Source organism: Geotrypetes seraphini, chromosome 7, assembly GCF_902459505.1.
Source record: "Geotrypetes seraphini chromosome 7, aGeoSer1.1, whole genome shotgun sequence".
NCBI classification, from domain to species: Eukaryota; Metazoa; Chordata; class Amphibia; order Gymnophiona; family Dermophiidae; genus Geotrypetes; species Geotrypetes seraphini.
The window spans coordinates 122054741-122070982 of record NC_047090.1 but is presented as its reverse complement, the minus strand read 5'-3'; the positions used below and the strand labels follow the sequence as shown (position 1 = coordinate 122070982).

Below are 16242 nucleotides of genomic sequence, written 5' to 3'. Positions count from 1 at the left end.
GGAGGGATCCCAGGCCCTCCTGCCCTCGACGCAAACCCCCCTCCCCCCAACGACCGCCCCCCCCCCCTAAGAACCTCCGACCGCCCCCCCAGCCGACCCGCGACCCCCCCTGGCGACCCCCACGACCCCCCCACCCCCCTTCCCCGTACCTTTGGTAGTTGGGCCAGAAGGGAGCCCAAACCCTCCTGGCCACGGCGACCCCCTAACCCCACCCCGCACTACATTACGGGCAGGAGGGATCCCAGGCCCTCCTGCCCTCGACGCAAACCCCCCTCCCCCCCAACGACCGCCCCCCCCCAAGAACCTCCGACCGCTCCCCCAGCCGACCCGCGACCCCCCTGGCGACCCCCACGACCCCCCCACCCCCCTTCCCCGTACCTTTGGTAGTTGGCCGGACAGACGGGAGCCAAACCCGCCTGTCCGGCAGGCAGCCAACGAAGGAATGAGGCCGGATTGGCCCATCCGTCCTAAAGCTCCGCCTACTGGTGGGGCCTAAGGCGCGTGGGCCAATCAGAATAGGCCCTGGAGCCTTAGGTCCCACCTGGGGGCGCGGCCTGAGGCACATGGTCGGGTTGGGCCCATGTGCCTCAGGCCGCGCCCCCAGGTGGGACCTAAGGCTCCAGGGCCTATTCTGATTGGCCCACGCGCCTTAGGCCCCACCAGTAGGCGGAGCTTTAGGACGGATGGGCCAATCTGGCCTCATTCCTTCGTTGGCTGCCTGCCGGACAGGCGGGTTTGGCTCCCGTCTGTCCGGCCAACTTCCAAAGGTACGGGGAAGGGGGGTGGGGGGGTCGTTGGGGTCGGCCAGGGGGGTCGCGGGTCGGCTGGGGGGGCGGTCGGAGGTTCTTGGGGGGGGGACGGTCGTTGGGGGGGAGGGGGGTTTGCGTCGAGGGCAGGAGGGCCTGGGATCCCTCCTGCCCGTAATGTAGTGCGGGGTGGGGTTAGGGGGTCGCCGTGGCCAGGAGGGTTTGGGCTCCCTTCTGGCCCGATATTGTCGGGAAGTCGGCGGTCCTTCGGGGTGGGGGTGCGAGTGGTCCTGCCGGGGGGGGGGGATGTATCGGACGTCGGGGAGTCGGCCGGGCAGAGGGCTTGGGCTCCCTCTTGCTCCGATCGTGGATGCGGGTGCGGGTGGGAGCGCGTGCGAGTGGTCGTTCGGGGTGGGGGTGCGAGTGGTCCTGCTGGGGGGGTGAATCGGGCGTCGGGCGGGGTGGGAACTATGTTTGAAAACTTTCGTATACCGCGCTCACGCATATAACGCGCGAGGGGTATGCGCGGTAGGTAAAAACGCGTATAACGCGCGCGTTATATGCGTGAAAATACGGTAGTCTTTATTTCTGTTCGGTCGCTGTGTTTCATTTTGTTTCTACTTGTAAAAAAAAAAAAAAGTAAAACTTTTAGTTTTTGTTTTTTTGCGTCGGGTTGAGAGATTGAGGCCTAGGCCTCTCTCCCTCGTTCTCGACACGGACTTTGTCCTTTCTTTGTCATAAGAACATAAGAATTACCGCTGCTGGGTCAGACCAGTGGTCCATCGTGCCTAGCAATCCGCTCCCACGGCGGCCCTTAGGTCAAAGACCAGTGACCTGAGACTAGCCTTACCTGCGTACATTCTGGTTCAGCAGAAACTTATCTAACTTTGTCTTGAATCCCTGGAGGGTGTTTTCCCCTATAACAGCCTCCGGAAGAGCGTTCCAGATTTCTACCACTCTCTGGGTGAAGAACTTCCTTACGTTTGTATGGAATCTATCCCCTTTTAAGTTTAGAGAGTGCCCTCTCGTTCTCTCTACCTTGGAGAGGGTGAACAACCTGTCTTTATCTACTAAGTCTATTCCCTTCATTATCTTGAATGTATAACTACCTGGCCTGTTATCCAAGCAAATATTGTTGTCTATTGAAGGATAATTATGTAACAAAAGGTATCAGCCCTTCTATCAGATTGACTGGTTCCTATAAGGAGCTCATTTTCAACAGAGAAAGCATCCAAAATATGGCATAAAGTGGCATTTGGACATTTTTCCTGTTAAAACATAAGAACATAAGCAGTGCCTCCGCCGGCCTGTTACCGGGTTCAAACGGTGTTATCAGTGTGGCAGGACTATTTCCATTACTGACCCCCATAGTCGGTGTATGCTCTGCTTGGGGACGACTCATCGTCCCGAAGACTGCCTTCGCTGCCTCACTCTTCAACCTCGTGCCTTTAAGCGCCGCTGCGACAGGTTCTTCGAGCTTTTTCCTCGAATGGAGCCCGAAAAAGCGGTAGCCTCGGCCGAGGCATCTGTGAAACCCTCCATTTCGGGACAAGCCTCGAGTACAAAGACTTCGACTTCGCCTACTCTGCAGGCCTCGGCCTCGAAGACCTCCGGGTCCTCGGCCTCGAAGGCCTCCTCGGTGTCCTCGAAGCCTGGACTGGGGGGTAAGTCTCCTGCTTCCTTTTCAGGTACCAATCCTAAGAAGCCAACGGAGTCTAATACCTCGCAACCTGGGGCTCCAGGTTCGACTCCGTCTTCGAGACCGTCTTCCAAACGTGCTTCCAAATCGAGGGAATACTCTCCTCCGAGGTCGCCCTCAATGGAACGCACGAGACCTCCCGTGACTCCGAGTCCCTTGGTCACTGTCCCTATGTTTGAGGACATGCTCAAGTCAATTTTGACCACGCAAATTTCCTCAATCGTGGCACAATTGGTCCCGACCTCGACCTTGTCTTCACAGGTCCAGCCTGAGCAGCAGTCCCTGCCTCGTCGGCGGTCACCTCGCCGCAGGTCTCGATCTCGAGTCTCTTCCTCGGACTCTTCACCTGACCGAGCCTCTAAGCGGTCTTTACCTTGATCGAAGCACCGCTCTAAGTCTTCGAAGGTCCTTTCCTCGAGGAGCTTGAGGCCTTCAGATTCTTCGAAACACGTGCCTCGCTCTCAAAGTACTGTTGCCTCTTCTGTTTCATCGAGGCATTCTAGGTCGAGGACCCCACCTTCGAGGCTTTTGCCTCGGGAACGGTCTCCTTTAGCAAAACCTTGTACTCCGCGCACTTCTCCGTCTCGGAGTCTTAAGCGGAAACATTCCACCACACCGCCTCTAACTGGTAGTGCAGCATCCTCTGTTACCTTATGTCTCGGTTCGGAGCCAGTTTCCCAGTATTCCCGCGAGGCCTCCCCATCTTTTTCAGTGGTGCCTCGCTCTCGCTCTGCCTCTCCTCAGGAAGCTTCTATGTCGAAGTCTTCCTCCTTTGCAAAGTTTGTCTTCGACATGGGCCAGGCTCTTAACATCGACTTACATTCAGATTTGAAATACACACCTGAGTATTTGGCGGATATGGACTTTCCCATCCTCCCAAAGAAACATTGCGTCTGCCCATGACACCTGTGTTGAAGCAGACTTTTTTGCGGAATATGGAGACTCCTTACTCTGTGACAGCGATCCCATCTAAGTTGGAGTCTCGATATCGTACTGTGCCTTACAAGGGGTTTGAGAAATCACAACTTTCTCACCAATCTTTAGTAGTGGAATCATCCCTGAAGAAAGCTTATCCTTCTAAAGTGTCTGCTACAGTTCCACCAGGGCATGAAGGTCGCACTATGGATAAATTTGGGCGAAGACTTTATCAAAATTCGATGATGACTAACCGAATTCTAAACTATAACTATGTCTTCACTTCATATTTTAATTATTTTTTGAAACAGTTGTCATCCTTTTGCCCAGACTGGCCCAGAGAACGCCTTGCTGAGTATAAACAAATTATTCAATCTCTCTCACAATTGCGTCTCTTCATGCTGCAGGCATCTTATGATGCATTTGAACTTTCTTCTCGGGTATCGGCATTCGCAGTGGCCATGCGACGTCTGGCCTGGCTCAGAATAGTGGACATGGATCCCAATTTACAAGATCGGTTAGCAAACCTACCGTGCCAGGGCTCTGAGCTTTTTGATGACTCAATTGAGGCGGCTACTAAAAGGCTCTCGGAACATGAACGTTCTTTCGCCTCTCTTATACGCCCTAAACCAAAACCTTCCACATCTAGGACTTACAAACCTCCGGCTCGTAGATACCCTATGAAGTCCACGCCAGCTTTCTCTAGGCCTCCACCTAGAAGGCCTCAACAACAGCGTCCTCAGAAGCCCCAGACGCCTGCTGCGACCAAACCCACTCCGTCTTTTTGACGGTCCAGTGGTGAGCATTCCAATCGCCTTGCATCCGAACTCCTCCCTGCCCATTGGAGGCCGCATTTCCCTTTTTATATCTGTCTGGGAAACCATTACATCGGACCTCTGGGTCCTCACGGTCATCCGCGAGGGATACTCTCTACAACTCCTTCAGGTGCCTCCAGATCATCCTCCAGGAGAGTGTCTTTCCAGTCTCTCACAACTCCCCCTTCTTCTTCGGGAGGCTCAGGCACTTCTTCGCCTTCGAGCTGTGGAGGAGATTCCTCCTTCCGAGCACAATCTAGGGTTTTACTCCAGATACTTCCTAGTTCCCAAAAAGACAGGGGATTTGCGACCTATTCTGGATCTCCGTGCTCTCAACAAATTTCTAGTCAAAGAGAAGTTTCGCATGCTCTCTCTTCCAGTTTTGTATTCTCTCATGGATCAGGGAGATTGGATGTGCTCACTGGACCTCAAAGAGGCTTATACTCACATTCCTGTTCATCCGAAATTCCGCAAATATCTCCGGTTCAAGGTGGGGAACCTTCATCTTCAATACAGGGTTCTTCCATTTGGCTTGGCGACCTCCCCCAGGGTCTTTACCAAGTGTCTAGTCGTGGTAGCTGCAGCCCTTCGTGCTCGAGGGCTTCAGGTATTTCCTTACCTCGACGATTGGCTTATCAAAGCCCCTTCTCTTCCAGGGGTTACTCAAGCGACCCTTCAGACTATTTCTTTTCTTCAAAGTCTGGGGTTTCATATCAACTTTCCAAAATCTCAGCTAGTTCCAACTCAATCGATCCAATTTATTGGCGCAGTATTGGACTCGGTTCACATGAGAGCTTTCCTTCCTCTCAATCGTCAAGAAACCCTACTATACCTTTGTCATTGCGTAATTTCCATGTCAACGCTCACAGCTCGTCAAATGATGGTCCTCGGGCATATGGCATCTACGGTACATGTGACTCCCTTTGCAAGACTCCACCTTCGCGTCCCTCAGTGGACTCTGGCGTCTCAGTGGCAGCAGGGCCTAGATCCGCCTTCTCGTCACATAGCGGTGACGCCTTTATTAAAGAAGTCTCTCCACTGGTGGATGCTCTTTTCCAATCTTTCCAGAGGTTTGCAGTTTCACCACTTTCCTCATCAGAAAGTACTCGCAACAGATTCGTCCGAATACGCATGGGGAGCCCACATAGATGGTCTCCGTACGCAAGGGTTGTGGACCGCCACAGATCGTCGTTGTCACATCAATCTGTTGGAACGCAGAGCGATCTTTCTTGCTCTCAAAGCTTTTCTTCACCTCCTTCACGACCAAGTAGTCCTTGTTCGGATGGACAATCAAGTAGCGATGTATTATGTCAACAAACAGGGTGGGACGGGCTCCCACTCCCTTTGTCAGGAAGCTCTGAGGTTGTGGCATTGGGCGATTTCTCACAACATCCTTCTCAGGGCGGTATATATTCAGGGTCAACAGAATTGCCTTGCAGACAAATTGAGTCGTCTGCTTCTACCTCACGAATGGACGCTCAACTCCCCTACACTTCGTCGAGTATTTGCTCGATGGGGAACTCCTCGGGTGGATCTCTTTGCGTCACCCAACAACTTCAAACTTCCTCTGTTTTGTTCCCGCATTTTCTCGCCTCTTCGTCTAGAGGCGGATGCTTTTCTTCTGGATTGGAGGGGTCAGTTTCTTTATGCATTCCCTCCATTCCCTCTAATTCTCAGAACTCTGGTCAAATTGAAGTCGGACCATGCCACAATGATTCTCATAGCTCCCAGGTGGCCCCAACAACCTTGGTTCTCTCTTCTTCTTCAACTCAGCATCAGGGAACCTCTTCTTCTACCAGTTTTTCCTTCTCTGCTCACTCAGAGTCTGGGGTCTTTACTTCATCCCAACCTACAGTCTCTTCACTTGACGGCTTGGTTCCTTTCCACTTGACTGATCCGTCTCAATTTTCTCAGTCTGTTCAGGATGTCTTTCTGGCGTCCAGAAAATCGTCCACTCGTCAATGTTATGGTCATAAGTGGACCAGGTTCTCGGCTTGGTGTTCCACTCATAGTCTTCAACCGAAATCTTCCCCTCTGAATTCAGTTCTGGATTATTTGCTTCATTTATCTCAGTCTGGCCTTCAATCCACCTCTATTAGAGTTCATCTTAGTGCCATTGCTGCTTTTCATCAACCTCTGGATGGAAAACCTCTCTCGGCACATCCTCTGGTTGCTCGTTTTATGAAGGGACTTTTCAATCTCCATCCTCCAGTTAAACCGCCTCCTGTGGTTTGGGATCTTAATGTGGTTCTGGCTCAACTGATGAAACCTCCGTTTGAGCCTATTGACTTGTCTCATTTTAAATATCTTACTTGGAAAGTTGTTTTCTTAATTGCCCTCACTTCGGCTCGTCGAGTCAGTGAGTTGCAAGCTTTAGTCTCGGATCCGTCTTTCACAGTTTTTCACCATGATAAGGTGGTTCTACGTACACATCCAAAATTCTTACCTAAAGTAGTGTCTGATTTTCATTTAAATCAATCTATTGTGCTACCAGTATTTTTTCCTAAGCCGCATTCTCACCCTGGTGAGGCGTCTCTACATACTTTGGACTGTAAACGTGCGTTGGTGTTTTATCTTCAACGTACTCAACCTCACAGGACTTCTCAACTTTTCCTTTCTTTTGATCCAAATAGGTTGGGCCGTCCTGTCTCGAAGCGTACCATCTCCAACTGGATGGCTGCTTGTATTTCTTTTTGCTATGCTCAGGCTGGTCTTCCTCTACAAGGTCGAGTGACGGGCCACAAAGTTCGAGCTATGGCGGCTTCTGTTGCTTTCCTCAGATCAACTCCTATTGAGGAAATTTGCAAAGCTGCTACTTGGTCCTCGGTTCATACTTTCACCTCTCATTACTGTCTGGATACTTTATCCAGGAGGGATGGCCATTTTGGCCAATCTGTTTTGCAAAATCTTTTCTCATAAATTGCCAACATCCCTCCTCCCTTTTTACTTAGCTTGGAGGTCACCCATGTGTGGGAATATGCTGCCTGCTTGTCCTGGGATAAAGCACAGTTACTTACCGTAACAGGTGATATCCAGGGACAGCAGGCAGATATTCCCACAACCCACCCACCTCCCCTGGTTGGCTTCTTGGCTTGGTATCTGAACTGAGGATCCTCACAGGAGATGCGCCCCCTAGTTCAGGCGGGAAGGCACGCGCGCATGCGCGATGCAGCACTCGAAAGTTCGAGATCTTCAAGCAAGTTTGCTTTCGAGGCTGTCCGCTGCGGGGCTCCGTTGCTGACGTCACCCATGTGTGGGAATATCTGCCTGCTGTCCCTGGATAACACCTGTTACGGTAAGTAACTGTGCTTTTTGTGTTGCAAATGTACGCTCCATCTTATATATATGCCAAACTGAATTCCACCAAAAGTTGTAATTTAATCTGTCATAATTCTTCCAATTGTATGTTATTTGTTGAACTGCTACTCCAGTCAATTTAAATAAAAGTTTGTTATTATTTGACGATTTTTGACTCCGAGCTCTCATTGCAGTACCAAACAAAATTGTATCATATGTCAAGGCTACCGGATTTTCCAACATCCTATTTATTTAAGGCCAAATTGATTTCCAAAATAGTAATATGAATGGACAATAAAATAAAAGATGATCTAATGTCCCTGCTTCTAGATGACAGTGCCAGCATCTATTAGGCTGCAATTGAAGCAGGCCATTCAGGTGGGGTTCCCTGAATGAAATCTACTTTTTAATTTGGGGTTCCCTGAATGAAATCTACTTTTTAATTTACTATTGAAAGTACTATAGAGTAAGTTTGGATAATGGATTGTTTGACTAACTGGTAAATTCACTTTCCTTGATGACTTTTTGATGATTCAGCTGCTCAGAGAGAATCTCCTAGAAGAATTAAAGAGTTTCAGTGAGATGGCTGCTGAAAAAACGATGGAATTACAGGTAAAAGACAAGTTGCTTGATTCTGGGCCAGAACTGGGGTAGAAGGAGAGGTCTATAAATGTTTCAAGCTGTAACTTAGGAGAAAGTACTTAGTTATGGCAGTATAGTATGGTATGGTAGTTATGGGGGACCTCTTTCTTTGAAAACATGATTAACCAGTGAACAACAGAAAGAAGATAAGATGATCCCCACGGGTATTGAACAAACACTGAGGCCCAATAGAAGAGGAAAAAATCCAAGGAGTCAAGATAGCAGTCTCTCTGTTTATTACAGGTAAAAAGTCCAAAAAGTGGTCAACACTTGCATAATAAAAATCTATGACTCGACACAGGCCATGTTTCAGCAATAAAGCCTACAAGAGTAGTCTGAGTACACTATTACTTTCTGTATTTTGAGAGCTTTGTGGTGATTAGATTTCTCTTCTTAAATTTTATATTTGTTTTATCAGTATATCTAATAACTTGATATATTTTATTCAGTGATTCAGCAATGGAACCTAGCTCTCAAAAGCCAGTCAGATAAGTTATTAGTCCTATAAAAAGGTTTCACCTATAACTTGTTAAGAATTTGCTAAGAATTGGAATGTTAATTATCTACATAAGAACATAAGAATAGCCTTACTGGGTCAGACCAATGGTCCGTCAAGCCCAGTAGCCTGTTCTCATGGTAGCCAATCCAGGTCACTAGTACCTGGCCAAAACCCAAGGTGTAGCAATATTCCATGCTACCGATACAGGGCAAGCAGTGGCTTCTCCCGTGTCTTTCTCAATAACAGACTATGGACTTATCCAAACCTTTCTTAAAATCAGCTACACTATCCGCTCTTACCACATCCTCTGGCAACGCGTTCCAGAGCTTAACTATTCTCTGAGTAAAAAAAAAATTCCTCCAATTGGTTTTAAAAGTATTTCTCTGTAACTTCATCGAGTGTCCTCTAGTCTTTGTAATTTTTGACGGAGTGAAAAATCGATCCACTTGTACCCGTTCTACTCCACTCAGGATTTTGTAGACTTCAATCATATCTCCCCTCAGCCATCTCTTTTCCAAGCTGAAGAGCCCTAACCGTTTTAGTCTTTCCTCTTATGAGAGGAGTTCCATCCCCTTTATCATCTTCTTTGAACCTTTTCCAGCACCACTATATCTTTCTTGAGATATGGAGACCAGAATTGAACGCAATACTCCAGATGAGGTTGCACCATGGAGCAATACAGAGGCATTATAACATTCTTAGTCTTGTTAACCATCCCTTTTTAATAATTCCTAGCATCCTTTTTTTTTTTTTTTTTGTAAATATCTTTATTAGCAATTGCAATGAGAACATACAACCAGAAAGGGGAAGCAGAGAAAAGCAAGGCACAACAGCCAGGGAAATCAACAAATGAGACAGAGTACAAAAACCCCTCAATTGAATGCCCAACACAATTGACATTTTAAGTAATATGAGACCCCCAAGCAAACACAGTCAAACCCCTAACACCCGGCCTCAAGTCACAACAAGCATTCACCAGACACCCCCGCATTCATATCCCCCAAACAACCAAACACATGCGCATCTACCCAGGGGAGAGGAAAGGAATGAGCGGCAGCCGCCCCAAGATGAATCAGAGTATGGGATCTTCAGCTTCCGGTGCAGTACCGGGACACAAAAGCAAGAATCTCCTCCAAAGAGCTAGGTAACACCGGTGGGCAAGGTGCCCAGACTGGGGAGTGTGCCGTATTTCATGGTGCATCACCTCAGCTAAGCAAGCCAGCCACTGCGGGAAAGAAGCCACCGAGTCAGCCACCCAGTGTTGCAACAGGATCTTTTTTGCTACCAAGACAGCCATGTAAAGAACCTTCCGCTGGGGTAACGTAAGCCCTCCCTCAATCAAACCGCGTTGATCTCCCAATAACAGGAAACCATAGTCCCAGGGCACAGCACGTTGAATAAGGCTCTCCAAAAATGGAAGAACTTGCAGCCACAAGGCGGAGGCAGGACATTCCAAGAAATGGTGAGTGAGGATACCCAAAGAGCGATTACATTTATTACAGACCTCTCCTTCCCATAGGCCCATGCGGGCCCCGTGCACCCTGGAGATGTAAGCTCCATGCAGGATTTTAAACTGCATCTCCTGAAAGTCTGTGGAGCCCCCCAAGGCTTGTACATTGGCAAAGAGATCAAGAAAGGCCCTCCAGTCAAGTGTAATATCAAGTTCTGATTGCCACTGTGAAGCCAACCTATCAGTGGATCCCAGAGCCGAAGCATTCTTTAAAATGCAATACCAGGTGGCTAATTTGTTGAAAGCAGGAGGCACCTGAAAAAACTGAACGTCCAGGGGACCGCAGAGCCAAGCAGCCCCCCTTTGTGACCAAGGTTACAGGTAGTAATGCCGGGCTTGAAGGTAAGTCCAGAAATGGGTCTGGGGCAGGTGCCAGTGGATTGCAGTTGGGCAAATTTAGGAAATTGACCACACCCCACAGTGAGAAAGTCCTGAAGGGATCTGCACCTCCTCTGCTCCCACTGCTGAAACCAAGAGTGTCCTACTCCCGGGGAAAAGTCGACATTTCCATATAGCTGTAACAAGGGGGAAGCTGCCGGAGATTTTCCTTGCCGACGTCTCCACCACTACCACGCGCGGTACAGGGGTAGGAAAAATGCAAATTTAGCCCCCCCCCCCCTGGGATAACCGACAGCGGAGCATGAAGAAGGGACAAAACCGAATGAGGGGAGCACCAGGTCTCCACCCATCCCCGAGGACAGTATTTATAACAACCCGACCAGCTTTCATGAATAAACCGGAAAAAAAGCTGCCACATTGTAAAAGCGAAGGTCAGGAAGATTCAAGCCGCCCTTAGATTTATCCAAAGCCAAAGTGACATAACTAATCCAAGCTCGCTTATGACACCAAATGAAAGAGGAGAGTGTAGAACGAAACATTCACACATCCTTATCAGTAACCCAAAGAGGTATCATCTGCAAAGGATACAGGATACAGAAGTACCATTTTAGCCAAAGCCACTCGACCCCAGACTCTCAGTGGAAGGTCCCTCCATTTATCACACAAACGCTGGATCTCATCCAGGTGATGTCGCCATTATATTGGTACAAAAGCTTGAGATCAGGGCTTAAATACACACCAAGGTATCGCATCAGCCCCCGTATCGGTGGTATCTTTAGGCCCGCATGCCAGGCCTCCAGCGTGGTAGAGCGCAACTGGAGAAGTTCAGATTTGTCGCAATTGACTCGCAGGCCAGAAATGTCCCCAAAGGAGCGAACAAGAGCCAGGGCGCACCCCAAATCCTGTCGGCAAATATCGTCGGCAAATAAATTAATGCGGCTCTCCCTCTCCCCAAGGCAGATGCCCCGAAGATCCATGTGGAGTTTAGCGGCTAAAGGTTCTATGGCCAATACAAAAAGTAGCAGAGATAACGGGAAACCCTGTCGCGTCCCCCTACTCAAGGCAAACGGGTCCATAAACTGGCCATTCACTAAAAGTCTAGCTTGCGACCAGATATATAAGCTGCAGATCCATTGATGGATATGTCCCTCTATGCCAAATTTACGTAAAACCCATAAGAGGTACTGCCATAAGATGCTATCAGATGCTTTCTCCATATCCAGGCCAACAATAGCTGATGCACCCTCCATCCCACGCCTGGAGTGGAGGGCCATCAGAGCACGAGCGAGACTCATCGACGCGTAACGGCCTGGCACAAACCCAGCCTGGTCCTCGTGGATCAAGAGAGGCAGAAATGCATTTAGTCTATTCGCCAAAATTGCGGCAAACAGCTTGGCATCTTGATTAAGAAGAGAAATGGGGGGTAGGACCCCACTTGGGTGGGATCCTTGCCCGGTTTAGGCAAAAGAACCACGTGGGCAAGATTGGGAGTCCCCAGACTCCGCGTCTCATTCAACGCATTAAACGCCTCCGCCAAGACAGGGTAAACCTGATCGACAGAATCTTGTAGTACTCGGATCCAAACCCATCGGGTCCAGGCGCTGTAGTTAACTTAAGCTTCTTTATGCCCAGCTGCACCTCTCCAGGACAAATAGGTGCATTCAGTTGCTCCAATTGAGCAGCCGTCAGCTGGGGTAGTGTCAGCCCCTAAAAGAAAGCATCTCTATCCATTTCCGAGAAAGTATGGCGAGCGTACAGGGATTCATAAAAGTGAACAAATTGTTGTTGAATCTGCCTCTCCTGGGTATACCGATGCCCCTGCTTGTCCTGAATAGACAATATGACCTGACGTTTTCGTGGAGGCCACACCAGATTAGCTAACAATCTCCCCGTTCCCCTCCCCCCCCAGGAGTACAATTTATACCGGTGAAAATAGATGTTGCGAGAGGCCCTCTGCGTCAAGATGGCATCAATCTGCTGCCTAACGGCCATCAAACGAAGCTTATCATCCGTGGAGAGGGAAGTGCAGTGCCTCACCTTCAATTGACGAAGTTCCCCTGAAAGAGCCAGTAGATCTGCATCCAATTTCTTCCGCTTGCGAAAAAGATAGGCAATAATGAACCCCCGCAGAACCGCCTTGGAGGCCTCCCCAAAGATTACCGGGTCAACATCTTCGGTAGCATTATCATAACTATACTCCAACCACTGCTCCTGAAGATATTTATGAAATTCTAGATCTCTAAACAGATAACACGGAAATTTCCAATGGCACTCCCGTGGATCCGCTGTAACCTGAAGTTCCATGACAAGCGGAGAATGGTCCAATAAAGGGACCTCCTCGATGACAATCTCAGTCACCTTGGGGAGCAGAGAAGGTGAGGCCAACAGGTAATCTAACCGGGCGTACACATTGTGTGGGTGAGAATAAAACGTATAAGTACGTTCTGAGGGATGCAAGATCCTCCACAGATCCAATAAATGCAATTGACTAAGCAAAAAATGTACCCCCTTGGCTCCATGGTCCCTCGCCACGCTTTCGCCGGACTGCAGTTTCGAGCAGGATCCGATGTGATGTTAAAATCCCCACCCACCAGCGGCTGGTAATCTGGATACATGGCTATCTTGGTAAGCAAAGCTGAAAAAAATGGTCAGGCATGCTATCCTAAGGAGGTCTTTTGCTAAAGATTAATGCATGTTATCTGCAGCATGGCTCATTAGAATAAAATGGGCCCTGTGGCAGATAACATGAGCTAATCTTTAGTAAAAGACCCCCTAAGAGAGTTAAAACAGCAGTGTCACCAAACACATTCATAAGTGGCTGGTATCTGTTAGCTAGAACTTGCGAAGACCCATAATAGATCAGGGATTCCCAATTAAGATCACAGCCATTTCTTCACAAAAAATAAAAATACGAGAAAGTGATGATGGCCCATGCAAGCTGCATTGATAACAAAACCAGTGTGGATCATAGGGGAATGGCAACTGCTTTGGAGCAGAAACAAGGTGTGAGGAAAGCCCAGCGCCAGAACTAAAATGGGGCTGGGGGAAGGGTCAAGTGAATTTCATGAGTGCTAAAAGAGTTTGGCAAAAAGAATTTGGGAAGTATAGTAATATATGTTCTGTTCAGAAGTCTAATACAATGTTGACACATCTCTCAATAGGAAGCTAAGTGTAAGTGGCAGGCTGCTGAGGAGATGGGACAGCGTTTCCTGGAAGAGTATGAAGCATTTCAGGAGGAGATGGAGCAATACCAACAGGTCCTAATGCAAGCAGAGCACCAGTTGGGCCACAATGGCTAGAGCACAAAAGAAAGCAATTACCGTGATTTGTTTCTGCTAACAATGGCCTGACCTGCAAAAGCCTTCTAATAAATTCTATACAATACATTTGTGTTACGTTTTTGAAAAGTGCTAAGTGGACTGGGGATGGTGCAGTGAGAACAAAAGGAGAGATGAAAAATTTTGATCTTTAGCCAGTGGTGAGCAGTCATTGGTCTATCAACTATTTGGAGCTTTAAATGAGATGAACCCTTAAGTTTGAAAGATTGGCAATTCTACAGATACTTTTAGGGGTTCAGGTATGAAAAGGATTTCTCTTTGGATACTTGGAATAGGGTTGAAACACATTTGTTAGGCAGTTTAATCTCCTTGTTCTTTAGATGGAATGGAGGATTTGAGTTTTGAGTGTTCAGTGCAACATCTCTCAGGGTACATAGATGAAAGCGCGCGAGACAAAGATGCGCCGACAATGCCGCCCAGACAATCGTGTGCAGAACGTCAGCACGCTGGATTTAAACAGTATTTTAAAGCACTCCGAGGGGATGTGTGGGGAGAACCCCCCACTTTACTTAGAACTGTTGGCGCTCCCATTGGGGGGGAACAGCCTTTTCCCCTCTTTTTTAGGGAAAAATTAGTTTCATCTGTAATGGGGGGTTCCCACACCCCCTCGGAGCGCTTTAAAATATTGTTTAAATCCAGCGTGCTGACATCCTGCATGCGATTGTCTGAGCTGCATTGTCGGCGTGTCTTTGTCTCGCGTGCGATTGACCTGTCACCATCTCTCAGAAGTACCTAAATTTTACTAGAAGATTTTAAAGACTTGCTACTTGTGTGAAAGCTGACCCTTGAGAGAGCTGTTTTGTGCTGGAGTGAACAAAACTTGCCTTTTTTCTTTTAGCCTAGTAGCTCAGGTTTTTCTTCCATGTGTGTGCCTTACTCATGGGATCCATGATCTTGTCAGGGTACCTGGTCAGATTGTTTATTACCACACTTTCAGTTTATACTGCATTTCACAAAATATCAATGTGGTTTATAGTAGACAGAAAAGTGCTTAAGCTACAATTCTCAGTATCTTGGAGGACAGTATCGATATACATCTTTTGCAGCCTTTCTCTGGGGCTTTTCGTACTGTCCTACATTTTTATTTCCTTCTGCTGGTGTAGCTTTCTCTGCTCGCCTAGGATCCAAACTAGAGAATGATACTGTGACAGAATTCATCATCATTCCCGTCCCTGCAGATAACCATAGGAAACTATCCCGTGTCATCCTTTAGTGTCTATCTCAACCTCAGTCCTTTTATACCAGCATTCTTCAATGCAAGGCTTGAGGGTCAGTGATTGTGCCCATTCATACTCAAATTCTTCCCTCTCTTCTTAAAGAATGGCATGGAGAGAGTTTCCCGCGGTTATCCGTGGGGACAGGGATGGTGATGAATTCTGTCACTGTGTCATTCTCTAATCCAAACACCTCTGGTCATTGTTTCATCATCTCTTTGATGCTGGCCATCTTAAGGATCATAAGTGAAGTTAGAGAAGACTTCTCTTTGTGTCACTCCCAAGTATCCATGTAGTGACCTCTTGCTTTCTCAAGTTCCAACACTCTGCTTTGCAGACCAGAATAGTGGGCCTTCTGTATTCCAGTACTGGTCTTATTGTCTTAGCCTTGTAATTGATTAACTTTGTCAATTATTTCACTCCCATGACTTTCAGAATATTGAGACAATGTTAATGATCTATTTAACATAGCTGTCCATGCAGTACTCTGATTTTGAAGCTATTATTAAAACTATATTCTTACTGGCTATATGATGGAAAGATGTCTGTAGGAACAAAGAATAAGATGACAGCCTCAAGCCCAAGAGAAATTGAACAGGAGGGAAAAACAAGTGAGAAATTGATAGCTTTTTCCAATCAGTGAGTTGGAATCATCTGCCTCAAACTTTGATGTGGCTGAAGCAGACTGAAATGTATCTTTTGCGTTCTCTTGCCATACCTTCCTTTCCCTTTTAATTTTTTTTTTTTTAATTACTGCAGAGGACTTCATTTTCTGTCTTAATGTCACTTGAAAGTAATATCTCTTATTGAATGTTCTTGTATTTACTTGTTTGTATGAATTTTAGTGTATGTGTGTATTTGAAAAAACATTTTAAAGTTTTTAAAATAATTTTGCCTTATAGCTGGCTAGACTGAAAGCTTCTTCTCATTAACTAGATACCTATACTATTTTTGGAAATTTAATAAAGAGAATCTGAAAAGTAAGTGTACTAAGTTTTGTATTTTGTACTTTTCCTATTGGGACAGGACTCTTAAGTGGTATTTGTATGTGTTTTTTCTTTCATGTATTAAGTTTATTCAGTTACCCTCCAAGCAAGCTACCCCAAATTTTGATATTAAGCAGCAAAAGAACAATATTCCACAAGCAAACACAGGTACAAAGCCTAATGTAAAACAAAAGGAAAAAACAAGTATACTTATCTTAGAATAATACTGCACTATTCTGCCT

The 16242-nt window shown here is 47.3% G+C and overlaps 1 protein-coding gene across 4 annotated transcripts in view; it reads left to right on the top strand.

Moving 5' to 3' along the window:
- Window positions 1-15998, top strand: part of LOC117364266 — a 64401-nt gene extending 48403 nt beyond the window's left edge. For all 4 annotated transcript variants that reach the window (XM_033953289.1, XM_033953290.1, XM_033953291.1 and 1 more), the window contains exons 8-9: window positions 8010-8084; window positions 13624-15998. In XM_033953289.1, coding sequence (XP_033809180.1) covers window positions 8010-8084; window positions 13624-13761 — 213 coding nt within the window. In that variant the 3' untranslated portion in view covers window positions 13762-15998. The remainder of the gene's footprint in view (window positions 1-8009; window positions 8085-13623) is intronic.
- Window positions 15999-16242: the final 244 nt, after the last annotated feature.